Source organism: Larus michahellis, chromosome 3 (assembly GCF_964199755.1).
Source record: "Larus michahellis chromosome 3, bLarMic1.1, whole genome shotgun sequence".
NCBI lineage: Eukaryota > Metazoa > Chordata > Aves > Charadriiformes > Laridae > Larus > Larus michahellis.
This window is the reverse complement of record NC_133898.1, coordinates 14,123,835-14,151,210: the sequence shown is the minus strand read 5'-3', so window position 1 is coordinate 14,151,210 and position 27,376 is coordinate 14,123,835. Positions and strand designations below refer to the sequence as shown.

At 38.5% G+C, this 27,376-nt stretch overlaps 1 protein-coding gene across 5 annotated transcripts in view; it reads left to right on the top strand.

The window, feature by feature from the left end:
• CFAP61 (cilia and flagella associated protein 61) overlaps positions 1-27,376 on the top strand; it is a 122,009-nt gene that overhangs the window by 309 nt on the left and 94,324 nt on the right. For 2 of the 5 annotated variants that reach the window (XM_074578699.1, XM_074578695.1), the window contains exons 1-9: positions 2,205-2,380; positions 3,478-3,628; positions 6,303-6,379; positions 7,330-7,397; positions 8,620-8,746; positions 15,027-15,159; positions 16,479-16,632; positions 22,244-22,335; positions 23,541-23,713. In XM_074578699.1, the coding sequence (XP_074434800.1) occupies positions 2,205-2,380; positions 3,478-3,628; positions 6,303-6,379; positions 7,330-7,397; positions 8,620-8,746; positions 15,027-15,159; positions 16,479-16,632; positions 22,244-22,335; positions 23,541-23,713 (1,151 nt within the window). Of the gene's footprint in view, positions 1-3; positions 78-2,204; positions 2,381-3,477; positions 3,629-6,302; positions 6,380-7,329; positions 7,398-8,619; positions 8,747-15,026; positions 15,160-16,478; positions 16,633-22,243; positions 22,336-23,540; positions 23,714-27,376 lie in introns of those variants that run through there. The other 3 variants (XM_074578697.1, XM_074578698.1, XM_074578700.1) reach the window with 3 other exon arrangements.

The window sequence follows — 27,376 nt, the reverse complement described above, 5'->3', positions numbered from 1 at the left end:
CAGGGTCCCTGCTGCTGAAGGGAGGCCCGAGAGGTGTTAACAGTGTGGGCGTTGAACTCCTGCCCCGCTCCTGTCAGGTGAGCGAGCCCTGTCCGGTCCTCAGATCTAGTAGCCTACATCCGGGTCATCTGGGCCTTGAAATTTGGGTCTGGCCTTTTCGGGGGTGGGAATGGTGGACAGGCCGCGATCCCGGCTGCTGAAGCCAGCCGTTCATGGTGGGGTGGGGTGGGGTGAAGTGAGTGCCACCTACCATCTCCCTAGGTGTCCCACAGAAGCGCTGTGAGATGCCCACCTATGGTACAGATGCGCGCATTTGGTGTGTCTGGAGTCAGCAACGGAAAAAAAAAAAAACATACCGCACTTGTGCTTAAAAGAGAGTATTTGTTTAAGGAGGCAGAGAGGAAATTATTCTAGTTCGGAAGAGGAACGGTTCTTTAACTGCCTGTTTTGCCAAGTCTCATCTGTGCTCTGCTGCTCTCGTAGAAGAAATACAGGAGCTGCTGTAGGAACAGTGCGTTTTCTTACGGAAATGCAACACAGTTTTAATGTGTAAATGCTGCTTTCTGTCAGTCGTGATGACATGAGTGTTTAGAGCCTTTAAGGGGGAGCTAGTGGAGACGAGGGTGATATTTTTTTCAATGGATTAAGTCAAACAATTGAATGCGGGAATGTGGCAAACTGTTTTCCTAGGTTGAAATAATCTTAACGCTAGATTTAAGGTCATTAACAACATTTTAAAATTCCTATTTATTTTTATATATGGAGTTGACATTAATTGAAAATAACCAACTATTTTAGTAGTCTCACAGTTTGCAGTTGCTTAATAAAATGTGTAAGTGAATTACGTGGCATTTTCTTTGCTTATTTTAAGAATCATTTGTCATTTAGCCATGGGTATAGTTGCCTTCCACTCCACTAGGAAGAATATATATAATCTTAAGATGTTTGAGAAGTGTTACACAAGTTAGTATATTTTTTTTCCTTGTCGATGTTATTGTTATACTCAGCAATAAGTATACTCTAGCCTCGCTAGTTCTTTCTGCATAACGAAAATTCTGTTTACTGAGCACATGCATTTAAACCTGCAGAGGACATTTTGCTGCAGGTTGGTGCTGGGACCTCTTTGCAAACATATGTTTCTGTGACTGAGACCTGTGGTGTTACCTATAACAATATTTTGACTGTGTGTGAAAGATGTAGCAGTATACATAACTCTTTCTGTAGTTAAAAGGTATAAAATTAGGGGTTTCCCTTGCTACACCATTTTTGTTGGGATTTGTAGGGCCTAAAAATTGGGCATCACATCTGGGTTTGGAGACAACGTCAGAAATGGCTACTGTGTTTGGCAGATTGGTAAAAGTGTTCTGCTTTTCTAGGTATGTTGGTTATTTAGGCTTTTTTGGGTTAGTAAGGCTATATGTTGCACAAGTGTATTCCAGAAATTGCAGAAAATTGTTGTGATTGGTCAATTTGTGTGGTCAATAATGCATAATTCTTGATTATATCAGAACAGGCTACAATATGGAGTAGCAACACAGCTAAAAAATAAATGAACTGTTAATTGATAGTCACAGATGGTCTGAATGTCTGTTGCCCCTATATGTTCTGAAATTGCTAGGCGTGTCAATAAATCACATGGGCCTGGCAAATTCTGTGAATGTGGAACCACAAAAATGTTTTTCTTCTGGGCAGGGAAGCTATAGAGCCTTCAACTCCTCCTGAAATTAAAGCAGCGCTGTGGACTTAAAAAGAAATTTGAGGAGCTGTTTTGAGCAAAAAACACTTACCTCACGTGAAACTGCTGTTTAATGTTACCAGAGCATTCTTATCCTGATTGTTTGCAGCTGATCTTCCCAACGCTGTAGATTTACATTTGAAATTATTAATGAGGGGCACTGCTCTGATAGATAGCATGCAAATGCCTGTAAATGAATAAATGTAAAAGCAATTTATACCCTATTAAAAACATTTATTTCCTGTGTAGCGTGTAGAATACATACAATAGAGATGATTGCCTGCTGTATTTCTACTTGTGCACTGTTTGCATGCTGTATTTATGTGCAGGCAGTATGTCATCTTGCAAAGGTCTACAGGAACTAGGCACTTAAATCGATCCAAATTGCACTTCTTCACAGTTTACATAAAAATCCATTTCAAGTAACTATGTTGAACAATGGATTGTAGGGGGATCTGCCAGAACAGCAATGTTTTCTTTCTTTCTTGTTGCAGTCTGTAAGATGACTACAATAACTTCTTCAAGAGGAAATACAGAAGTGGTCAGTGCCAGAAGAACAGAATCACATGATGTTTCAGATATTATAGGCCTCTTCAACTATTTTACAGAAGCAGTTTTTGGAAGGATTGATGTCATGTACCTTTTGTAAGTAACAGTATTTTAGGGATACTATATTACCTTTCTTGCAGGAATCTTCAAGAAATTATGTTACATTTAAAATGGCAGAAAACACGATGAGCCTTTTCATGGTGTGGCATGATGGATGGCTCTTTGTGCTATTCACAAAAAGGGAAAGAAAATCTGCTTCCATCTCTTCTCTGTGTCACGTACACGTGACTTTGTGCCAACTTGGATCACTGCTGCCAGTATGGTCAACAAGACTTCAGAAGAAATACTTTTGAATAAGATACCTGATGAAACCATCAGATTCCAATGTCTGTTGTCTGCTCCAGCTAACAGAATCCTTTTGCCTGTTGGAGAGTGGTAGAAGTAGAGGGACAGGGACTAAGGTTTTTAATCACTGTGTGGCCGTGACTGTTCTGCTTTTTTGTCTGTGTATGTCTAAATCTTTTCCTTCTCTTCTGATTTCCCCTTAACGGAAGGAATTATTTATTTTTTGCCTCTCATTAGTCTACCTTGGGAGACAGACTCTGCCTAACATAGAATATGTTTTCAATGTGCCTCTTTTTCATGTCCCCAAGATACCTAATATCCTCCATTGACATCTGTATCCTAGCTGCTTGCATCACAATGTCCTTAGCAGAAATGGGTAGTTGTAGGAGTCTTTTGTTACAATATCTTCATCACTGGAGATAGTGATGAACCTTCTGTGCTTCATCTTTCTGTGCGGTGATGAACAGCAGAGACAGACTGTGTCAAATGCTGATGGGTCACTTAGGTTTTCTTCCACTTCACTTAATGGCAAGTGTCTTGGATACCGGCTATTTGGGCTAAAAATATAGATGAAGAAACATGCAAAGAAGAGGGAGCATTTAAGTCTTGCATATCAAATTCATATTGAGGGTTTGAGAAGTCATGTGAATTGTTATAATGTCAGAATACAGTAAACAAATATTTGGAATTGAAACAATATGTCAAGTTAGGATGTGGGTAATGAAGTTTTATTGAGACCTGATCCTGGGAGCACTTTTGAACATGGTTAATTTTGCTATTCTAACACGCTTGGTAACTTTTCTTTGTGTAGTTTCTTCACCTTCTCCAAAATTAAACTGTTTTCACAGAGAAAAATCTAATCTTGCTTTGACACTCTGCAATGAGAAGAATGAGGTTATAGGCCATGCTGCTTTTCTGGACTATCCAAATTGGAATGTCACTGATCAGTCTGATTGGGAATCATTCTTACGTGAAAACTACATTAACAATAAATGCACTGTAAGTAAATTGTGTGATTTTTAGTTGAGTTTTCATTTAAGGCTTGGGTATTAAAAATATGCATAGGCATCTAAAAATCTATTTTATGTAGTTTTGAAGCATTCAGGCCGTAGAAGGTGATCATCAGTTCGTTACTAAGCCCACAGGTGCTCAGAGGTTCATGAGTACCTGTGCTTTTGCCACTACAGTAAGTGAAGGTAACTGTAAGGATGGCAGTTAGGGAATGCAAGACCTTTCTTTGCCAGACACATGCAGAACACGTCTGATGCATTGTGCTAGCATAGTGTGAATCATAGCTGTCACCTATATTTTTGATTCAAAAACTTGTCCAGCTCTAGTGTTATCTAAGAACATTTACTGGGGAGGTAGACTCCTTGCTCTGAGGTCCCTTTCACTGTAAGGGAACTGGAACCCTCATTTCTCACCTTTTGGAATAAAGTTTTGCTATTTTACAGAACTGAATGCAAATTTGATGTCTTCAGAGAAGGAATAAGGGACAGGGAGTGTACCCGTACTTGAAGGATGGTGACTTACACTGGGTGGAGGACCATGCTGACATGAGTGTCTTGGTTTCGAGTAAGCTTGTTTGGTGCTGGTGTGGAGATTGCTGCGCTGTGTTCTGTGTGGTGCTAGTTTTCATGCAGGCTCCTTCATCAAGTTTATGAATTACTCTTCAGAATTATGGACTAGAAATAGGCATTTAAAAGTTCAGGATTAAAATGCTGCCCATCATGCTGTCCATCTATGAACTAGATCCTGTGATTGTTGAGGAAAGATGGAAAATGTTAACCATAAACACTCAAAAGCTAGGCAGTGCGTGCCAGAATAAGGTATTGGTAGTACTGAAATTCTCTCTAGACAGTTTGTTCATCAGTTTTTCAATGTTGTTCTGGGTGACGTTAAGCAAGGGCTTGCAGAAAAACTGACAAATACAGCAATTGTATTTGAAAATGCTGTGTGTGCCATTAAAAGAAACAAAATTATTACAGCCAAAGGGAGTATAGGAAAAAAAACACCCACCATGTAATTTTCTTGTAATCTGTTTTCTTTGTCACTTGAACAGTACTTTGTGTACAGGCATATTGCAGGCACAACCACTTCATTCACTGTGCAGCTGCAGCTGCTCCTGTTGGGTTATGCTGTGCTGTCAGTTCTGCAAGTGCTTCCTCAGGCACCCTACTTGACAATCTCTTGCAGCAAAGCTGCAGCTGACTTCGGAGTGCAGGGGCATACAAAGAGAAAAGACCAAAAAAAAAAAAAGATAACTTGAGCATGTTAGGAATTACTACTCATAAACAGCAGTGAAAGGTACTTTGGAATGTTGACAAGGAGCAGAACAGCTCTTCTTTTTCTAGAATGGAGATTATTTTCTGAAATATGTACAGAAGATTCAGTATGTGTTTTATGCTTCTGCACGGACAAAACAACTGAACCTATTCCGAGTTATAACTAGGGGAGATACCGTTGGTTAACTGCAGGTTAAATCCATGCAGATGTGCTTTACAAAACTGAGATCTTCTGAAAATAGGATTTCGTAAAGGTCTAGTTGACAAGTGTTTATCCTAGAGTACAAAAATGATAAAATAGCTTAAAGGTCTTAACTAGGAATTGACTTGTGCAGAATTTAATTAGTGAAGATGCTTTACAGGATTGCCTGGTTACCATCACTATTCAGAAACAGTTACAGGCCAAATCTTGCCTCCTCTTGGACCTCAAGAACAAAACATTCTTTTTTTCCTCCTTCTTCCCTTTTCTTCTGCATTTAAAGAACAAAAAAGAAACGTCTGATTTATTTTTTTTCATTTTTTTTTTTTTAGAAATGGCTTTTGGTGTTTATTCATTACAATAGCCTGTTGTCTTTGTGCTGGTCCACATACTGCAACCTCTATTAAAATCATTCTTGCTCTAAAATTGCTGAAATTTATTGGTGACTCTAGCTATGATGTTTTAGTTGAATATTAAACTATTTAGAAGACCTTAAGTTTTCCCATTTAAAATATTTTTTTGTAGAAATGTTTCATCTACAGGTAGATCTTCATTGGCCCAGCACTTGGAATTAACAGGCAGGAGAGAACAGCTGAATTAATAGCCCTTTCCATTCCATCACAAGGGTCTTCCTTTGCTAGTGTTTTCTAGGTTAACTGGAGGCATATAGGATAGAGATGTCTTTTAGTCTGCCCTGTTTCTGCCTGGATATTTAAATGTAATCTTAAGACTTTGTAATTTTTCTTACTTCTTTTAAAGAAAAAACATTTTAGGAGTATGAGAGGTATGTGAGCTTTTTTGTAAACTTAGAAAGAATGTCTTTATCAGCCAAATGTTAAATTAAATGTTGTTAAGATTTAGTTGTTAATTGTTGTGGTTAAATTAAAATGCTGTTAGTCTGGAATTAATATTGTTAAATATGAAACGATTTATGCATATTGTAGTCAAACAATAGTAAGCTTGAGTGTAAATCAAAAATATTACAGAAGCACAAATTGTGATATTAGAAAAAAAAAAGTCCTTTAATCACATAACTTTATCCACATGCTTTGAAGTTACTTATCTATGTGAAGCTACTCGTTTTGAGCACAGATCATATATATTGGAAATAAATGTTCAGACTAATACTTGGGTTGACTTAACAAATATTAGCTGCATGGTGTTTAGATTTTCATTCCTCAATTTGTAGCCTTTGAACACATTGTTCATGCATCTTTTTGTGGCAAAAGAAGACTATGCAGCTGGATGTTCCCAAGAAATTTTTAGGTGAGTTCATATGTAACTTTCTGTATTGAAGCATGTGCGCTCTTCTACCATCATTTGTAGAGGCTATGGAATTTAAAAATGCCTTAAGGTAATCACTGGATCAAAATTAAATAGCTCTCTAAACTGTCTCGGAAGGTAATAAAACATAACCTTGTATTAATCAAATCTGCGCTGTTGGCTTTGAAACCAAGCTGTTACAGTTCCAAGTACGCTTCCCAAACAGTGTTGATGTTTAGCTGTATCTTTGCAGTAATTTTCCACAGAAATAGTACTGCATTTGCAAGGCAGATTGATTTCCTTTTCCTAAATTTCCACTTGTAAAAATCAAAGTGCATGACTGAGCAGGAAGCTTACAAAGCTGTAGATATTTCTGGAATACACTTGTTACCAGGTAATCTATTGGTAGTTCGGTAGCTACAGATTACATGGTAAGGCTGCAAAACAATACAGTACAAACAGCACAATATATTACTGTGTTAGCTCAGTACTCAAATATAACTATCGCTCAGATTATTTGGTATACTCAGTCTACTTACATCAGCAGTGAATTGCACTTGATGCTGTTGCTGTTGAATTTACAGTTACATTGTCATGTCAAGCCAGCTCATCCAGATGCCAGGTCAGAGATCTGCCAGCAGAGATCTGGCATCTTTAATTTTTTCACCACTGGGGAACTGATATAAGAAGGAGGATGTTTGAAATCTAAGGATTAGGAAATTAAGAGAGAAATAAGGTAGGGGGGGAAAAAAAACAGTAAAAAAAATGCTCAGATTAATTTCACAAGATCTTATTTGTCATAAATAAAATGTTTTCATTTTTGAGCCATGTGGACTCATGAAGGAAGATTAGAGTCACTGGAGAAAAAATTTTGTAAATTAAAAGACTAGCTGCTCTATCTGATTGATGGGTATAATGATGAAAGTCTGAATACAGTTACGTTATTTGTCCAGGAGAGCTTTTATCACAGTACCAGAACTGCATTTTATACTTCTCTTCATACCAGCTGATGAGAATTTAGGTAAGAATTTAATACTATTTTGTTCTTAAAATATGAGCACAATCTCATTATCATTAATATGCACTGTGTTAGTGGGTGCTTTTTTTGTTTGTTTGTTTTTAAATATTAAGAACAGCTATCACTCTCTAAACATGCATAAAACACAATCTTAAAGTATCCTCTAATGGACATACCTTGTAAAAGAGGTTTATGTGGTTACATGTTTGCTCCAGCAGTCCATTCAGCAGTCTGTCCATTTCCTGCAGTCTTTAAATTTGCCGAAAACGGATAGGATTTCAAACAGGAGTAAAGATCTCAGAAATAAATTCCTAAAAGTTTTGTGAAGATTTCTGCTTGAATAGAGTTGAGATTGAAATCAGCGCTTATACTCTGAGAGACAATGACCAATAGGCCACTTGGCACATATATATATGTGTATTCACAAGCATACACATACCTAAATTCATATATGTCAGCCAGGCATTTTGCCCATACATCAAAACCAGTCACATCAGGTACTTTCTCTTACTTAGACAAGAGAGTACGACGTGGGGAGAGGATGCTTTGGCAAGGGTTGGAAGGGATGCTGGAGACGTGGAAGGAAACTAGGATCATTTCTTTTAGAGCAGAGGTACAAAGACGGAGAACACACATCTTAATCGGAGAACAGCACCTGACTTGGAATTTCAGTCCTGAATTCAGGCTAATAAACCAGGCATCTACTTAATGACTGGTTTTTGCTTGGAGCTTTCCTTGAAGTGAACTGGAACCTTTTCTGATATGCCATTTTCTAGACATCTCAGTTCCAGTCATGCTAAAAAACTCCCTAGTGGTGTGTCAACTGCAGAAAACAGTACCTGAATAAAGGCTTTTGTCAAACCCACCCTAGCAACAAACATCAGCATAACAGTCCTGAAAAAGAGGTTCTCCAGTGGCATATAGGCATATTGGCTATAAGACTAATATTTCTATAGGGATTTGATCCTCCCGTTTTCTGATTGCTTTGAAGCTTATTCATGTTTGGAGTGCTGGATTAATTTACAGGTTAATCCAGTAACAATTCTTCCACATGCTTACACTACTGCCATGTCAGTTTCATTGCTTAACTTAAAAGACTTAGAGCATTATGCCATCTGTAGTTTAAGTTCAAAACTCCATTTTCCTCAAACGGTTTTGCTGATGATTTAAAAGGTTAAATCATTAAGTTTCTCTGCTGCTCCTAATAGTTTTTTGTTGTTCACAGAGCCAGACATGGGAAATGTCTTTGAAAAGATGATGACCGCTCCAGGTTCAGTAGTGGATAAAAACTTTACCTTGCTTGTGTGCCCCAGACATTGGTATCACCCACAGCTGTACATTCGCAAAGCAAGGTAATGCAGATTCTCCCTTGTACTTTTATGAGCAGATCTGCCTGGGTTAACTTGAAGAATTTTCTTTTTTTGGTTTACAGCATCAGTATCTTAAACTGCTGTGATTTTCTGTGATAACCTAATAAGTAGTTCTGTGATTATGCTGTTTTTATTCTACTTTGTCACAAGAGCAGTTGGGGGTTTTTTGTAAAACTAGGTTGCTATCTATAGGAAGAACACATTTTTTGTTGATGATGATTATTCTGTGAGTCGTCTGGCTTAATTGCATTGCTGTGTATTTTAGTGAGTGCATAGAGTTTCCAGGTCTCTTTGAGCATGTTCCAACTTATTTTTCATTTTCTCTTGTTATGTTCTATTCTGACCAGTTGAGCAAACTCTAAATAGGAAGGCCTATTATCTAAAATAATTAAATAATAGCAGAGAATCCCTAGTTCCAATAGTCCTTCAGATACGGAGAGTAATCCTCTTTTTGTCTTTTCCACAGTTTTTTCTGCAAAAGCACTTCATACATTCACTCTCCCTGTGTTTTGGGGAGCAGGCCTCCTCAGTGTTGGTGAGAGAGAATCAGAGAATAATGGGGTAACCCTTTTCCTTCCATCATGTCGTCTGTTTCAGTGGGTGCAGTTTGGAGCAAAGACTTTATGACATGCTCATGCAATGTGCCTTTAACACGGCCTTGTTCTTGTTTGGGGATTCCAGTCATAAATGTCATTTAAAAAGTTAAACTCTGATTTATTGTTTTCTTCCCTCTCTGCTCAGCTGCATGCAGTGTATACCAGGCAGAGATGCAGGTTTCTCTGGCAGCCTTGCCTATTGATCTCTGCCTGTATGTTGATTATTATTACCACTCTGGTTTTTCCTGCCATTTGAATTCTGCTGCCTGTGCCAAATCACAGCTTTCTGGGCTTGTGCCAGTGTTGTGTACAGTAAATGAGAAGTGCAAACTTTCTGTCCCAATGGGGCTTTATGTTTTTCTGTGTAGATTGCTGGACCATATATGCCGTCATGGCTGTGCAGACGCTTCCCCGTAGTGTGGTTGAAATATAACTAGTATCTATCGCCTTTTGGTTCACTTGTTTTCCTCTTCACAGTGGGAAGAGTATGTGTAGGGTAATGTTTTATGAAGTAATAATTTTATTTTATTCTGATTCGTTCTGGAGTTGCTTTTGTTAATGCTAAATGTAAGCGTTGCTCTGTGGTTACGTAGCAGGATTATGATTAAATAATTTTTTAGGGATGAGCACATGGCTGGGACACTGTATCATACGATACCGAGGTGTGTGTGGGTCCGGATCAACCAGTGCTAACAGATGGTAACGCCACATTAGGCATATCTCTCTGCCTGGTAAATCCACACCTGTTTGTTTATGGGTTAATTCATTCTGACATCTCGGACTGGATTCTGACAGAAGCCCGTCTCTCGGGGAGATGTTTTACACATATTTAATTTTACCAAATAGGCCTGAAACAAATCTGCAGATTGTGCTCTTTATCGTATAGTTTTAGCCAACGTTTGCAATATCCTGTCGCTCGACATTTGAGCATTTTAAGAAAAAGGACAGAGGCCTGACCTTGACCACTTCACACCATCCTGATATAGGTTTGGATATTTCAATATGTTACACAATTATTTGCATGCTAAATTGATCTACAATTTTTAGGCTTCTTATGAGTTGTCTACCATCTATCAGTAAGTGAATGAACCTTCATACTGAGAAGTTATCAGTGGGTGAATTAATTACTGAGGATTTAAAGTTTTTCCATATGTCTCGATTCCAGCTATTATGTCTGTTTTTTATTTAAATTTGAATCAATTCTTTCTTTTGATGGCCATTGGATATTATCAATAGAAATATTTTTGACACGACTTGAAATGTCATGTAGGCCATACCGATATTCCACATAAGAGACACCATCTTGCCTGGGACTTCTGTAGTTTGTTATGAATACTAAAATTATTTACTCTAGTTTGTTTGGGGTTTTTTTTATTGTTATTAGAAAACTAACTAGGAAACTTTTTTCTCTTAAATTGCACAGTATCTGGTGATACAAAATTCATACTTTAATATTGTCTATCAAGAGATTCTCTGAATAAGCTAAATTACGTTTGCAGTAGATACTTTGCCTTTCCTTTTCCTCTGTGTTCACCTTTGTACTTTGCTGGCATCCATAGTAACGTTCAGTGGAGCCCTTTAGAGACTTATCATGAAAGTTGTCCCCAGCCACCTGCCTAGCAACATGTTCTGGGTCAATGATAGGAGATTAGGGTAATCTCCGTTCCCTCTTCCCTTGCTTATAGATGGGGGGAAAAAGAAGCTGTAAACTGATACTTTGCTTAACCATTAATTTTGAAGTTATTCTCCAGCTGACTTTTATAATGTGAAATAAATCGGTAGTGTGCCAGAACGCAGTCCACTAAGCTTTTATATTTAAGTTTCGTGCTGATTTCTCATCTTTAGATCCTGTCATTCTTGGGTTTGTACCGTATATGTGAGAGCTCACAAACTTGCAGCTCTCTGGAATGCCTTTATCGTGCTTGTTCTCACAGCCTAGACATTTTGTAGTGTTTTTAATATAAAAATCTATTGTGTTTTTGTTTGTTGTTTTTTCTTTCTTTTTTTAAAGACTATGGTGCTAGTGGTGAACTGCAGAAATCAGAAATAGTTCTGTTCCTACAGTTTCTAGTGTGCAGGGAGATGAATGGGCTTATGTGGAGCCCCGCTATCATGAGGTCAGTCTCTCTAGATACCACGAGCCAGCAGAATTGCTCTCCTCATCTTGATGTGCGGCCTTGCGTCGTGTTTTAGAAAGCAGAACGCTCTGAGGGACTCGGAGCAATCAGCAACCCATTCTGCTTGGAGGTGGGGTGTGTATATTACCTACCCAAGTCAAACAATAGGTTTCAATTAGAGTACTGTCTCATTCCTTTAGCCCTAAATTAGTTTGGTTTGTTTGAGGCTTCATAACACGTTATCAGATTTGCTATACAAATTAATTGTGTTGAAGTAGTGAAGGTCTGGTAATAGAAAACCTTATTGCAGCTTTTCCCTTGAGATACTGCCTGCAAAGAAGAGGAAGACTACTATTTTGCTATATTGTAATTCACATTCTTTATATATTAAATCTTTACAGGGTTTCATTGTTCTTGGAACTTCATTTTAGTTGCATCTTTTGAATTAATTCTACAGAAAAGTGATGGATGGTGTGTTATACTTTCCGTACTTTTTTCTTTTTGTATGCAATTTATTACAATGAAGACTTAAACAGTGACAAAGAATGAAAGTGTGGGGCCTGGAAATTTGTCACCCCTCGCAGCTGTTTTTGGCTTTGAGTGCTCAGTGATGATATTAATTTCTGTTGCTTTCTCAAGCTGGCTTTCTTAACTTAAAACGGTATGAAAGAATCTGGCAACTGCCCTTCAGGAAAATAATTAAGTTATTTAAAACCCCTGGCGGATGAAGTAGCGCTGTGACTCGGGACATCCTGACGGTCCCAAGTTAAGTATTTATTCGCCCTGCTGTTAGTAAGGCGCATGTAAGGGGTGCTCACCCCGGATTGTCCATCCCACCCAGCGGCCCTCTGGGCTGGCCGTGCCACGGAGCACTGAGGGTGGAGGGCTGTTCCCAGCCCTACTGAGCAATGGAATGGGAGCAACGGAATGGGAGCAACGGAAGTCAGAAGAGAGCTTTCAGACAGATGGCCTGAGAATTAGAAGAAAAAAAAAAAAGCAGAAACCACCTCAAAATAAAAGGGGGTACCGGCCCCTCGTAGAAAGGTAATCTTATGGAGAAGGTCACATTCCTTCTGATGTGCACAAGCAGCAAAAACCATCTAGATTCCACCTAAATATCGTCCTTCAGTCTTATGCTAGAATCGGTCAGTACTTAGAAACTCAGACCATGTTTGATAAAATTACAAGCAGAATTTTTTTGGCCCAGTTGGGTTAACTGTAAGGTTGTAAACAGTGGAAATGAGAATCAGTTTAGTTTGTTTTTCTGACTTGCCGCATATGCAGAACTAAGATTTCCAAATTACAGGTGTAAGTACTTAGATACAAGCACATAGAATCTTGAGCTATAGGAACCTGAAGCAAAACACACGTTTTCTTAAAACTAAGGAAAGTGATAATCATTCCTGATAATTTTCTTCAGAAACGTGTTTGTACAATATGTAAGACTTTAAAAAAAAAAAAAAAAAAAGGAGAGAGAACACTTTAAAAATATTTCTTCTATTGACACGTTATTTTAGGGAGATATAGGAAAGGATATCCCAGGAAAGGATAACCAGTAACGGATATATAAAGCCGTTGTATTGCGAAGGATCGGTCACAGCTACGGCAGTGTTGGGACACGGGATTACTAACCCAAACAACCGCTGCGGTCCTTCCCGCTCGCAGCCCGACCGTGTCTCCAAACTCCCCGGGAGCCGCGGCCTTCGCTCCCCGCCCTGCCCGGCAGCCGCGTGTCGGTGGCGGCGGGGGGCCGCTAGGGGGCAGGAGAGACCCGCCGCCGGCGGGAGCCTGGCGGGGCCGGCCCGCCGCCTGTGGGGAGCGGGCGGTGGGGCAGCCCTATGAGCGGGTAACCGGCGGCGTGCGGCTCGGGGCCGGCCCGCCGCCTGTGGGGAGCGGGCGGTGGGGCAGCGGCGGGTGTGCGGCACGGTCTCCGTGCCGTAGGGGCTGCGGCCCCAGAAGGCAGCAGCGGGTCTTCTCGAGCTGCTACTTAAGGTGCCGGTCGCAGCTATCCGTGAGGAGAGGGGCCTTTAAAAAATGTCGAACTCTGTTATAAGTGTTATAACCAAGATGAAGCGTATTCCGAAGAGGCGGGCGCAGGCTGCCATTTGCAGAAGGTGGAGGTGCTGGGCTCACGCTGACGCTCCCAAGGCAGCTGTCCATCGCTGTGACTGAAGGATGCAACTTCTTGTTTCCAAGGAGCCGATTGTGGGGGTCTCGTTTTCCTTCAGTAAGCGTAAATGTATTCCTAAGCCTGACAAGCGCCTTGTTTACTCTTCTTTATTTAACTCCCCTACCCTGTGGGGCTCCTCTTTCTCCTTACGTGGTTGTGTGTGTGATAACTGCGTGGCAATCTGCTTAGGGCCCTGAGGAGAAAGGGTTTTCTTCACTCCACAGTCCAGTAGTAAAAGTCATTACTTCTGACAGCTCTTTACAGCCCCGCTTTTCTCATCACTTTTTTAGTTGCAGAATTGTTGGTTGGACCACTTAATTCTTGCATTTTTCAGGTAGATAAATAAAAACAAGGTTTCATCGTCTTATTGAAAGCAGTTCTGTGTTAGAGCTGGTTTGCCATTGGACTTTATGACATGATCGCAGCACATATGGCTAATGAATTCCTTCATTGCATTGGTAAAAGCACTGAAGCTTCTTGTTAAGATTTACATTGATCCTGGTTAAGAATTAACGTGGGTTGTTTTTTTTTTTTAAGTGGTTTAACGGGAAAGAGTCTCTGTTGCCTGTTTAAATAAAAATCTATGCAGTATGGGGCCCATACAAATCCAACGCTGAAACTTGGACTGACTGGAAATTGGCTTGGGCAGCTTCTGCACCGGCAGCATGGAGAACGGACTGGAGTAGCAGAAGCAGTTAAAGCCTTGATGCAGCAGGTTCCCACCTATGCAGAAAGCTTTTCATGAGAGAGAGGGATAGAATAATTGCACTTTGGCCTTTGTATCTTTTTCAATGGTGGAGCATTAACTTGACCTTACAAAGGCATAATGGCTCGATTTCTGCCAGGTGACTCCCACACTGCTGTGTGTAATAACAGTAATCTAGCCAATACTCAGTGCTGTTTCTCCCATACAGAAGGGCACTATTTTCTTTTTTAAAAAAAATAACTGATTTCCTAAATTGCACTGTTGTTGCTTTTTGAGATCTCTGCCAACTCTAACCAACTGATGATTGGGCTCACTGAATATAATTATTTTAAATGAGGCCTAAAGCCCAGGTCCACCTGGCCTGAGGTGCCTTAGAGAGAATTTTCAACTGGGCTCCCCTCATATTTTGTTATGGAAAGATAACGTCTGGATTGCCCAATGGAGACGCTCAGTTGGGTCGTGATCGCTTTTAGAAGTGGTTCTGTCTGTCTTCTGGTGCTGGGGCTCCCAGTGTGCATTGGGGACGTGTCGTAGGTGAAATTATTTATTTTTGGGTGGAGGCTTTGGGTCAGGTATTTGTAATATTTGTCCACATGCTAATGGACTAGAACAGAAGTATCAGGACCTGTTAATGGCAGAGCTTTAGGACATTACCTGATCTCTTTTTTTGTAGGTTGGAAGATTATGAGGATCTCATGCCAATCTGGACACGTCAGAGTGAGACTCTGAAAGAAACCTATAGTGAATATTTCCGTGCTGATCTCTTAGAATGTCAAGATGAAGAAAATCAGGCTGTTGTTTGTGAGGTCAGTTTGCCATGAACTCCGGTTTTATATAATCATAACACTAGTGATGTCACATGTGAGTGACAGCTCACATCACAACTCAGCAAATAAAAAGAACAAGCTCACTTTTGGAAGGTAGAATTCATGATCTGCACACACCCAATGTCCTCCACTGTGGATTTTGTGTAGATTCTTTTCAAGTAATTGGAACAGACCATCTTTAAGAAACCATGTTGCCTTTTTAGACATTTGTATTACAGATAACCAGTTTTCATTGCTGGTGAAAATTAATATTATATATGAAAACTAGTAGCCAGTAATACTTTCACAGTTAAAAATGCTGTAGATTTTTTCCATCTCCTGGCTCAGGCAGTCAGATTTTTGCTGAACTGAAGACAGAAACCCAGGAATTAATTTAAATAAGAAAGAGGTGGTAATAGTTATCCTGCTGAAAATTCCTGTTAATATTTTCATGTGTTAGTAATTGTGCATGGTATTGTAAGCTGATAAGCAACATAACCTACTTAATTCCAGAAGTCTGCTTTGTATAGCAAATGATTTTATACAACCTTAACATGTAATCACTACCATTGGAAGCCAAATGGGAAACAATAAACCATTAGTGTAATAGCACATTACAAACGGCTATCTTTATAAATAATACATTTCAATTGTACGTTTGTAGCTCAATATGGTACCAGCAAAAGGTGTTTCAGGCCCTCATAGTTTACGCTTGCCGCTGCAGATTGGAAAGACACCTCCATGCGAACCAAGATAGATGCCAATTTTCCCTGCAGAGAATGAAGCTGGCAACCTCTTTTTGCACATATGGTAGATGGATTGGTTAATCAGCCTCTGCTGAGCCTTGGGCCTAAAATTACATAGCAGCCAGACAACTGCAGCGACCCAGCTTTTGTTCGGTTACGCAAACAAGGCAAACAAACAATCACTTGTTGTTTGAGGGGGGAAAAAATTAAACTTTTTTCTTATTATTTTTATTGGAGTGCTGATAGCCTGATAAAACAGCTATACAAATCCAGCCGCTGAGTTTTCATTATGTGTATAAAGGAGGCTTTCATTATGTGTATTAAGAAAAAAAAAATTTTTTTGATTGTGCGTTTCAGCAGAAAGTTGCATATAGTACTAAAAATTGAAGAGCTTCCTTCCTTAAAGATCGTTAACTTTTGCTGAAATAGTTCCTTTATACTTTTCTATTATGCGCACCCAGAGATGGAACACTAACTTTTATGTTTCAGCAATTTTTTTCTTCAATGTTTTGTCCTGACCTACAGTCACATGCTCAACTTTTACATATGTGTGACATTGCTTTTATATTTCAGGATGGTGATACTGCAGTAGGATTCATGAGCTTATGTTCTCAAGTAAATATTTCCTTGTTTCAAGAGTGTTTTGACTTAGGGCCTTTCCATGGACTCTGTAAACCACATCCTGAAGGTATTCTCAAAATGCCACAGAAGCCAAGCATTCAAGAAGGTATCTATATTCTAAAAATGCTAGATGGATTCATGGTGCGTTTATTTCTAGCTTCTGAGTAGGTTTTGCAAAAGGTTGGAAGAAGATACAGATTTACTAGAAAGAAAACACAAATTAATATATCTGTTCTGGAGATGGTTGCCTGGTATTTTTTAATTCAGGAGAGAAATTTTGATAGCCCTCGTCTCTGACTCAGAAGTGATTGTTGTTTGTGGGGAGCTGGTCTATACTAAGCATGGGATAAACCTATAGGTTTCCAGTTTCGGAAAGCTAAAGCATCAGGTATATTTTCTATCAGTTAGATGAAGCTGTACAATTAATTGAAGACTTAATTTTGAAATCTGGTTCTAATGTCTGTTTGTAGCTAAGAAGCTGGTTAACTGTGGCTATTATGTTGTCCCAATAACTTGTGTTGTCTTATTTCTTTGTGATCCAACTTCTTCTCTCTTTGCTTATTATTTGAAGTCTTCTAGGTTACAAGATTTTGGGAGATCGGGGTCTCTTTGTTCTATTTTTATATTGGGCATGATACAATAATGCGTCTACAGCCATCTTACTGCAAATGATGAAAAACAGTAACATGAATGCGTCACCTGTTTGTAGAACAGAAGTGTCATGTAAATGATTTACAGTTGTCGTCTTTATTTTTCAGTGTCAAAGGGCTTTTTGTGCAGAAGGGCAACATTTTGCTATCTACTAATTATCAGTAATAGAATTAAAAGAAACACCATTAGGTTGTTACGTATCTGCTTGTCTGAACACAAAGCAGCAGGCAAAAAAGGCAACTAGGGAGCTACAGAGCAGCCACCAGCTGGTGTATCAGGGCTGACAGTCGTGGAACAGAAAAGGGAAAGAAAAAAAGTCTTATAGCTGCTCCTATGGACTTCCCTTCCCCTGCAAAGAAGCATCTTGCAAATAAGAGATGAAGGAAGCCAGCTGTCTTCTCCCGTATTGTTCTATGCTCCTGGAGCTTCAGGAGCTTATTTTCAAAATAGGTGACAGACATATGTAGAAACGTAAATGAAACTGAAGGGTGAAGAAAGATCAGTCATGATAGTCTCTTCTGAAAACTAGTTGGGACACAATCTTGGGCAGTCTGCTCTAGGTGACCCTGCTTGAGCAGAGGGCTGGACAAGATGACCTCCAGTTCCTTCCAATCTTAACCGTTCTGTGATTGTTAATTGGTTTTGGTAAAACTCTTAGACCCTTCTGTGGGCTTTCCTTGTCCAAGGACTGCAAGCTGTAGGCCCATATTTTGTGGCTAATTCTGCGCTGCTGAGCCTTTTAATGAGTATGTGGTTATAGGTTTTAACAATACAGCCGTAACACATTTTTTAACATTTAGGAAATCTATGAGACTTGTTCTAAATGTGAAAACATAGCATAAACAACTGTTCTACTCGGGTTCTTACATGATTCTCATCGATCTAGCATCTGAGTGCTTTTCAGAAATGTGTTAAGCCAACATGGTTAGCAGTCTCACGTGTTTATCTCTCTCTTATTTTTCCTCTCCATTTAAAAACTATGTTAGTTTTGTTGGTTGGTACTAGTTTGCAATCCTGTGTATTTCTTCAAATAAGATTTTTAAAAGTAGTACTGTTCCTCTATCTGAAATGACAAGGGCAGCTCTGAGCAAAGAGAGAATTGTTTGCAGACTTTTTGAGATAGCTTGAGCACAAATCGCTGATGGTCTCAAAGGTAGACTCCTGAGAAGGAACTTGAGTATCATAAGCTAAAAGCCTGACTCTGATACTGTTCCTAGGGAGAAAGAGCCACTAGAAAATTTCATAGTAAAATTAGAGTTAGCTTATGGCTATACACTGTTCAGGAATATTAACTCTGTTCTCACTGAATAATAATTAAAATTATTGTTGCAGCTTTGCACATTTTAGAATATGAACAAACATTTATAACACTTTGAGAAGTATTGGTTGTCCTGAAACATTATGAATTATTGTTTATACCTGCTCAGTATGGTCAAAAAGAGAGAGATGAAACTAAAGGCTGTTGTAGTTGAATTTCAGAGAAAGGAAAGAGGGGGAAAAAATCAAAAGTGTGCTATTATTACTCTAACTTCAAATAGCAGTTCAAGAAAGCATTAGGTTGTCACAAGTTGCAGAAGTTTGTTGTGGTTTTTTGAAAATATATTCTTCATATGATAGATACTTGATAAAGAGCTTTTCTTCTTACTGTTTGTTACACTTTTGACTTACGACTATAAACAAAAAGTCCATATTTTTTGAACACTTTGAATGAAAAGCTCTTTCCCTCTGAACAATTCGGGTTTCATTATTGCACAAGATGTGACTCAAAATTCATTTCAGTATTCATTAATGAAAACTTCCAGGAAAAGCAGTAATGTTTCTCCTCTTTTTTTTTTTCTTTTTTTAAGAAAGGAAAATAAAAAGCCCACTCTTAATAAAGAAGTTTACAGCAAAAAAAACCAACAAAACAACCAACTCATGAGCACAGTTCCCCTCCTTTCTGACTTTTTCATTTTATTGAAAATATAATTTTAAAAGGAAATTATCTTGTTTGGTTTGGTGGCGGGTTTTTTTTATAAATGCAGAGCCCACATAAAGGTTGCGTCCCTGTAGTCCATTGTTAAGTCTTTTCAATATAAGTGCCAACCTATATCCTTGGAATTTATTATAGCATTAGTCATGTATTGTTTATATTTTATTCTATTGCATAATGCATGCACAATTACACGAATGCTGTCTTAACGATTGCACCCTTTCTGCAGGCTACTGCATTGGAAATTTGCTGCCAAATTGTCCCTTGATGTGAAGGCAGTGCAGGTTCACTAGGCACCTTACATCAATGGCGGATGTGGACTTCCTTTTAATGAATTCGAAGGCTGAGAATTTAAAATACAAGCTGCATTCCTTCATAGAGTAATTTTATGTTCCCACATGAAAAAAAAAAAACAACATAATAAGGATATTTTTTTCAGACTCTTTAGCTTTTAAGTAGAGACCACAGGTTGATATTATTTTTCCTTTCAAAATGTAATACTGAATAATAATGAAAGAGTATACAAAAATCTGTCTTTAACACAATATTGATATGCCACTTACATTTCGGGATAATTACAGTAATTTGGTTGTTACTCTATATGGTGTCACGAATTAGTAGCTAGAAAACATTATGATGCAGCGGGAATGATTCAAGGGCTTTTCATCAGGCTTCATGGTGAACTGGCTTCTTGATCCTGCTGACTGTTACCTCTGCTAACAACCCAGCAACCATTGAATTATTTTAATTTTCTTTGTGTTCATGTCCCTTACTTCATTTAGTGCAACAATGTTTATGTTCTTCCCAGTCACTTGTGTACGGCATGTATGCAAACAGTGATGCAGCTACATTTGACGGTAGTGGATGGTGGAGCCATTAAGGGATTTCATATTAGTATGAAGTCAGAAACAACATATCAATATTTACATGACAACAAGAGACTTGTATTAATTAACTTCTGACACCTGCAAGGCTGTTTATAATGAGAAATGTAGCTGGGTTAATCAAGTCGACATTTGATCATTTCTGTGAAGTCTCACATCTGTGATACCCCTGGAGAAACCGTGATTTCTAACCCTGCACTTCCTTCTTGCCCTGCACTTTGAATCTGCATTCTTTTCTACTAACAGAGAAACAGATTTTCAGATAACAGGTTTTTAAAAATACTTTTGGTTAAATTATTTTAAATGTTTGAGGTGTTTTTTGTTTTATTTTGGGTTTTGTTTTTTGTTGGTGTTTTTTTTTTTAAAAAAAAGCTCATTACTGTATGAAGAATGCTTATGTCGGTGAATGTAGCTTAGATGGGTTTCCCAGGGTAAAGTTGAGAGAGAGGAGTGAAGAATTCCATTGTGCTAGGTTTTTTGAAGTTTTTTTTCTTCCTCCTGGAGCTCAGAAACTTTGACTTCCTTGTGTTATGGCAGCTTTCAAATGCAAGGGCATTCTGGCCTGATACGTTTTCTGCAGCAGCAGTACCTATACCTCAAGAGTTTATTAGTTAAAACTTATTTTCAGGCTTTATGTTAAATATAAAAACAAACTGTGAACATATCTGTAAAATTAGGGAGGTGACAATTTAAGGAATGGCGGAACTATTGAAGATATGTTCAGGGGCTAAAAATACAGCAGCTGACACTGCTTTAGTAATTTTGGTGGTTATTTGGAGTAATATGTAGGATTCACTAGTATTTCAACGTATCTTTTCCAAGATGATGATTAAAATAATTTTTTGTCCATAACATTAACTTTAAATGGGACCTTTATAATGACCGCTATCAGATGATCTCTCGTTCTGAATACCCTCACCTTCCATTGCCTTTAGAGAAAATGATCCATCACCATACAGCTTTAGGAACTGTGTAACAACTGCTGGAACGGCGATTGCCTGCTGTCTAGCAAGCATCACGACGTTAGAAAAGTTCATAGCTGGTTCTGTCACACTTGTGTCAGGTATCAGTGGAGTTCTATAGGGCTGTTGAGCGTTGCTATGTAAAACTGCTAAGAGCTGTCTTAAGATAATGGTTAAGTAATTGAAATCAAACACAACGTGTCGTATGTTCCACATTGTCTTTGGACATTTTTATTGTTGTTTCTTAATATTTTAAATATCCATGCCGGATTTGGCCCTGGCTGGGAGATTGAATATCAAAAAAATGTGTACAGTGATATTTAAATAAACTCCCTAATGTATAGATGCTTGGTTTAGTTGACTTAAGCACTTGACTAGAGATGCTGTATATATATGCGGTGTGTTATTTTTTTTTATATATATATATAAATCATATAAAAGTATGTATATATAGCATTGTATATGCAGTCAGTTTTTAAATATTGATTCATCAAGAGGCTACAAGTAATTTCATCCTATCACCTTAGTTAACTGTTTGCCCCCAAAAATATTATTACTCAGGTTGGAATGAACTAGACTCGAATGTTACTATAATGTTACTGAGGATGGTAGGATGATCTTTCATGCAGAGATAGATCTGGAGGAAGAAGAGGAAACAGACAAACTGACAAAGATTGATGGAAAAAAAAAAAAAGCAACCACCTTTTATAAGAAGTAAAACAGGGTTGAGAGACCTAGTTTCATTTAGCAACTGAGAAGGGAATTTAAATCCCTGGTTTTTGTTTCTGCTTGCGCCAATAAGTAAGGGTTCTGGCTTGACTAGGATTTATTCTGAATTTCAGTTCTGTTAGAAGAACTAATCTGAGAATCAGGAGCCCTTGATCATCGTTATGATCATCAGAAAACAAGTTAGCAACAGGATTTTAAATACTAGTCAATACAGTAATGACTCGTGTTGTTCTCTTCAGATAGGGTAAAAATTTATTACATATCAAACACTAGTTAGGAATTGCTTCCAAACTGTGTCTTGTTCAATTCTTACTTTATAATCAATTCTCTGATTTTTGCCTTGAAATCAAATAGTCTGATGAAGTTCTAGGAGGGTCTATTTTAACTGGGGCTGTTAAAAATAAATAAAATAAACCTTTCAATAGAGGTAGTCTGTCACACTCTTTAATTATTGCCATGATTCTGAGGGTTAAGCTTGCATTTTTAAGCCTGATGCATCTATTCTTTTTCATTACTCAGATGAAGATAAAAGCAACCAAACGAGTCAAGAAGCAGAGTCTGTTTCATCTGGAAACTTTGAACATATTCATGATCAGGATGCAGCTGTGCAGGTAATACCACAGAGCACAGCAATGCTGATAACTTTAAAAGCTAATTTGAAGCAAAGGTGGAGGCTATTAGGAGAAGCGATGCTTATTATTTCCACCCCTGCACTGTCTTCTGTGTGGGCCCACATTTATATCTGCTGTTGTGCATAGATGAGAAGGTGCTCTAGCTAGGATATGGGTGGAGGTGGTTATAGTTATTAACTGGATGAGTTTTCCCATCCAGTTCCACATGAACAACCAGACAGGACAGAGACGGGAATAAAGTGGCACTGAGAGGAGAAAAAGGGTAGGGGCCTGTTTGTGGATGTCTGCTGCCGATTAAAGGCACGTGGAAGCACAGCTTCAAGTGGGCTCCTCTGCAGATATGGAGAGAGAATTCCTGTAACAGACAGGGCAACGGTCATCTTACTCTGGAGATCTGCGAGTTCTGAGGTTTTGATTTGGCTGTGCTACTGAGCTAAAAAACTGCTACTGACAGAAAGCTACCAAAGCTGAATAGCAGCAATATAGCTTCAGTTTTTCCTTCTAATTTGTGCAAGTTAAAGGGCACACATTCAGTTTGTGTCTCTTGAGTGAAGCTCAGCTTGATAAAAGACCATCACTATGAAATGTATTGGTGCAGCGTAAATCAGCAGAGAATTTATCCTGAGAAATCTTAAACGATTGCATGCGTCTTCTAGTCTCTCTCTTGGTACTGTGTCAAAGCTACTCTGGTTTTCTTACCATTATTGTTCATTTCTATTCCCACAATATTCTCTGCGTTGATCCCACTTTCTTTAACTTAACATGTTTTTAACTTTCACATATTTTCAATACACATCTGGAAACAATTTTTTTTTATATATAGAAACATTTCTGAAATAATGTATTATTTTATAAATATATTAAAATTATTTCATATATTTAATATTTATTTTAATAAATATTGCCTCACAAAGGGATTCTAATCATAACTATTAGTTTGTGCATATATTGCTCTTCAGCAAGAAGGTATGTATTTTTAAAGGCCATTTTTATCTAGTGTTTCAGAAACAGGTATCACATTAAAAATGCCATCTTGAACTTCTGTGTTTGTCAAAATGTGACAAGTAAAAAGTGTGTGCGTGCTTGGAATACTATAAGATAGGAATGACGCAAGACCTTTTAATTAAAAAATGAAAATATTTTCTGAAATGTTGTAAGTGATCATTTGTCTATTATTATTGCAGAAAGATGGAGCTGTTGCTGAACTGCCGTTAGATGATGTCGGAAACAAAGATTTCAGAGCCTCAGCAGTGCCCCTCCTTGAGACTGAACAAACAGGTTTTCATCCGGTGTACAGAGGAGCTTCAAATGCTTTCTGTATCAGTCTGTTTTTTATTGACAAGAAACATGAAAGTAGGTAAGTATGGATGCATAGTTACTGCTTTCCTAATATTAGTAACAACTTTCAATGTTACATTTTTAGGACAAATCTGGAAGTGATAGCACGTGCTTGCAGTTAGGTTGGATTTTTTCTGACTCTTTTTTCCCCTTTCTTTTACCTTCACAAATAACTTCCTGAATTTTTCAATCTCCAGCTGCAACTTCCTATCTCTGGTAGGACCACAGGGACAAAAATTTAAGAATTCATTTTTGTTGGAAAAATGCTAGTTGAAATTGTGGAAGAAGGCCACTTCTTCCTCTGAAGAAACATTAATTCCAAAGCTGTCTAACTGTGAAAAGAGCTAGATGTTGCGGTACGGGTCATCTCATTTCATGGGGCAATAAAGCCCCAAACTTGGCGGTTAAATGTTCTAATTTATAAACACTCAGTCTCCCATCACTGCGAGAATTCATTCATTTTTCTGGAATCCACTACAGTAGGCAGGAGATAAAGGCTTTTTATCTTAAAATTATTGCTCCTGCTGACCTTGGACTCTTAGATCCTGGTGGAGTAGAATAAATCTATAAATGTGGTTTAGACCTTTCCCCCCACCCCCCCCTCGATTTCTCTGCACCCTTGAAGAGAGAACCTATACTGAACCATATCAGCAAAAGCCTCTCCAGGAACACTGGCCCTTTCTGATTATAAATGAGCCCTGTTCTTGTTTAAGGAGCCTAGAAAGAAACAAAAAACATGTAGGTACTTACAAAAAGTAGACAGAAAGAGACTGAGCACACCCAAGATCTTCCACACTATTAACTACATGTAGTTCCTAGAGACACAAGGTATCTGTAGCACAGGCTTAATAGATGAGTTTGATAACTGCAGTACCTTTTGAAAAAAACATCTTTCTACTTGTAATAGTAATCACTGGTGACTGACAGCGTCTGAACTTACCTGGCTTAAAGGAAATTTAGGAATAAACTTTATGAAGAAGAAAATCATAGAATCACAGAATTGCCTAGGTTGGAAGGGACCTTTCAGATCATCTAGTCCAACCATCAACCTAACACTGACAAAAACCATCACTAAACCGTATCTCTAAGCACTATGTCTACCCGTCTTTTAAATACCTCCAGGGATGGTGACGCAACCACTTCCCTGGGCAGCCTGTTCCAATGCTCGATAACCCTTTCAGTGTAAAAACTTTTCCTAATATCCAATTAAAACTCCTCGGCGCAACTTGAGGCCATTTCCTCTTGTCCTATTGCCTGTTACTTGGGAGAAGAGACCGACCCCCACCTCTCTACACCCTCCTTTCAGGTAGTTGTAGAGAGCGATAAGGTCTCCCCTCAGCCTCCTTTTCTCCAGGCTAAACAACCCCCATTCCCTCAGCCGCTCCTCATAAGACTTGTTCTCCAGACCCCTCACCAGCGTCATTGCCCTTCTCTGGACCCGCTCCAGCACCTCAATGTCTTTTTTTTTTTTTGTGGCGAGGGGCCCAAAACTGGACACAGCGCTCGAGGTGGGGCCTCACCAGTGCTGAGTACAGGGGGGACGATCACTTCTCTACTCCTACTCACCACGCTGTTCAGAATCAAAAAATAATCAGAACCCCTTGAAAATTAGTTCTATTTATTAAGCTGTTTCTTGATTAAGGAGGGGGCCTACCCAAAGGAATTAAACACTGTGAATCTGCTACAATGCAAATATCCTAAGTTACCAAAGCAAAGCAGAGACATAGCCTTCTTGGTACATATTTACCAAGTAATATAGCTCGAATTCATTAGGAAGAGAGAAATGCAGTGCTAGAAGTCTGTGGTGTACTTAGAAACACTGATCAATGTACATATGATAGAACAATCACACTGCAGAGAGTCCATTCCAGAATAGTTAATTTAGAGACAATCTAGTCTAAAATAAAATTCAAGCAAGATAATTGTATTTTAAAATAATACTGAGACAAGGGACTTATGACTCAATTATACTGAATTATCAATTTAAAGCAGTGATCTTTACCTATATCAGGAAATAATTTCTCTGTAGACTAGTTGAGTTCTCTGCTCACAACATCCTGATTAGTATAAGGATCTGCCACACTTTTGCCCCCTTTTGACATTCTGGCCTTTGTATGCACCATTGTTGTTTCTTTTCATGATATTTTCACTGTGTTTATCATTCAACACTGCAGTCCTATTCTCTTTTTCCCTGGAGACGTCTGTGGAACAGTTTGGATTCCAAGATGGGTATCTGTGGAGAAGATAGCATTCCTTTCTGAAGACTTCTCCTAAGATTAACACTCATGCAAGATCCTCCTCTCGCAGCTGAGGAATCTGTAGATCTTGGTGTTTTCAAATATTCTGCTTGTATGCTCCCCTAGCTTGCATTTGCTTGATCCACCTGTTTGTAAGAGAAACATCAGAAAAGGGAGTATGTTGAAAGGATGGCATGAGGTAATCCTGACTGTATCTCAGAATCTTGTCCTGAAGGAGTTATTGCTGACCCTGCACAGCACGGATCCAGGAGTAGTAGTTTGGTTGAAGTGTAGGTATGATTGCATCTTAACCCTCAAGGGTACTGGGGAATTTGTGTTATCCAGTAAAGCTGCGAAATGTTTCCATCTCTTAAATCTAGAGCTGTTCTGTGGCTTGTTAGTGCATTGAAAGTGAAATGTGAAGGAACTAAATTGTTAGTTTATCCGCAGGTACTTGATACCTTTTTAACCCCTCTGAAAAATCTCCCACCTCCATTCTTGTGTTCTTTGCTGCCAAGAAAGTACTGGATACCAGAGAATAGAAAACTGCATTGCAATGGCATTTTTTCTCGCATTTAGCTATTCTATTAACTAGTGATAATTAAGTATTATATAGGTGAATATATAATACCCCAATCCAATTCTGTATTTACAGCTTTTTTTTAAGCTTTCATTCAACCATAGATACTTTAATTAGAAATTCTTTCTCTTTTCATTCAGTAATAGTATTGGTGAAGTAATTAAAGGGAACTTAATTACAGGTCTTGAGGGAGGAGGGGTTTTATCAGTATTCTAAGGTTATGTATATGTATTAAATTTCTTCATAAAACACATTTTGTATGGTGGAAAAATATTTTATAAAGCTTCAGCATAACTCTATTTGATGGGTTTAGAGCTCTCTGATTGATAATCCTTACATGTAGGAGAAACGGGAAGCATTTGTTAGATTTCTCATGCCTTTTTAAACTCAAATGTCACATTTCACTGTCACCATAGAAAAGAGAGTGGAATTACTCTATAACCAGTAGGTGAGAAGTAGAAAGTAAAATGTTCAGAAACAATTTCAAAGAATTGTTGTTCCTGTTAGTCTGATAAAGTACGTCGGACAGGTTTACCAAGTGGATAGTGACAGAACTCTTGGTACTGGGTGAAAATATTGTGGAACACAGCAAGAACTGTTTGTAACCTCTTAATGTTTGCTGTGTACTGATGCTGCTGTGACAGTCCATGAATTACTTCTGAAAAACGTTGGAGTCAACAACGTGAGAGTAAATTTTTTTGTTCCTTTCAGTGAAGAGCCTAATGTTTTGATATTATTTCAGACATTCAGGTTTATTCTTGTTAATAGTGATGCTTTAAGCCATAGAAATCAACAACTGATGTGTAGCACGCAACATCTGCAATTGATTAATGATGAACTAGCAGGACTGTCTGATTAGCGCTGT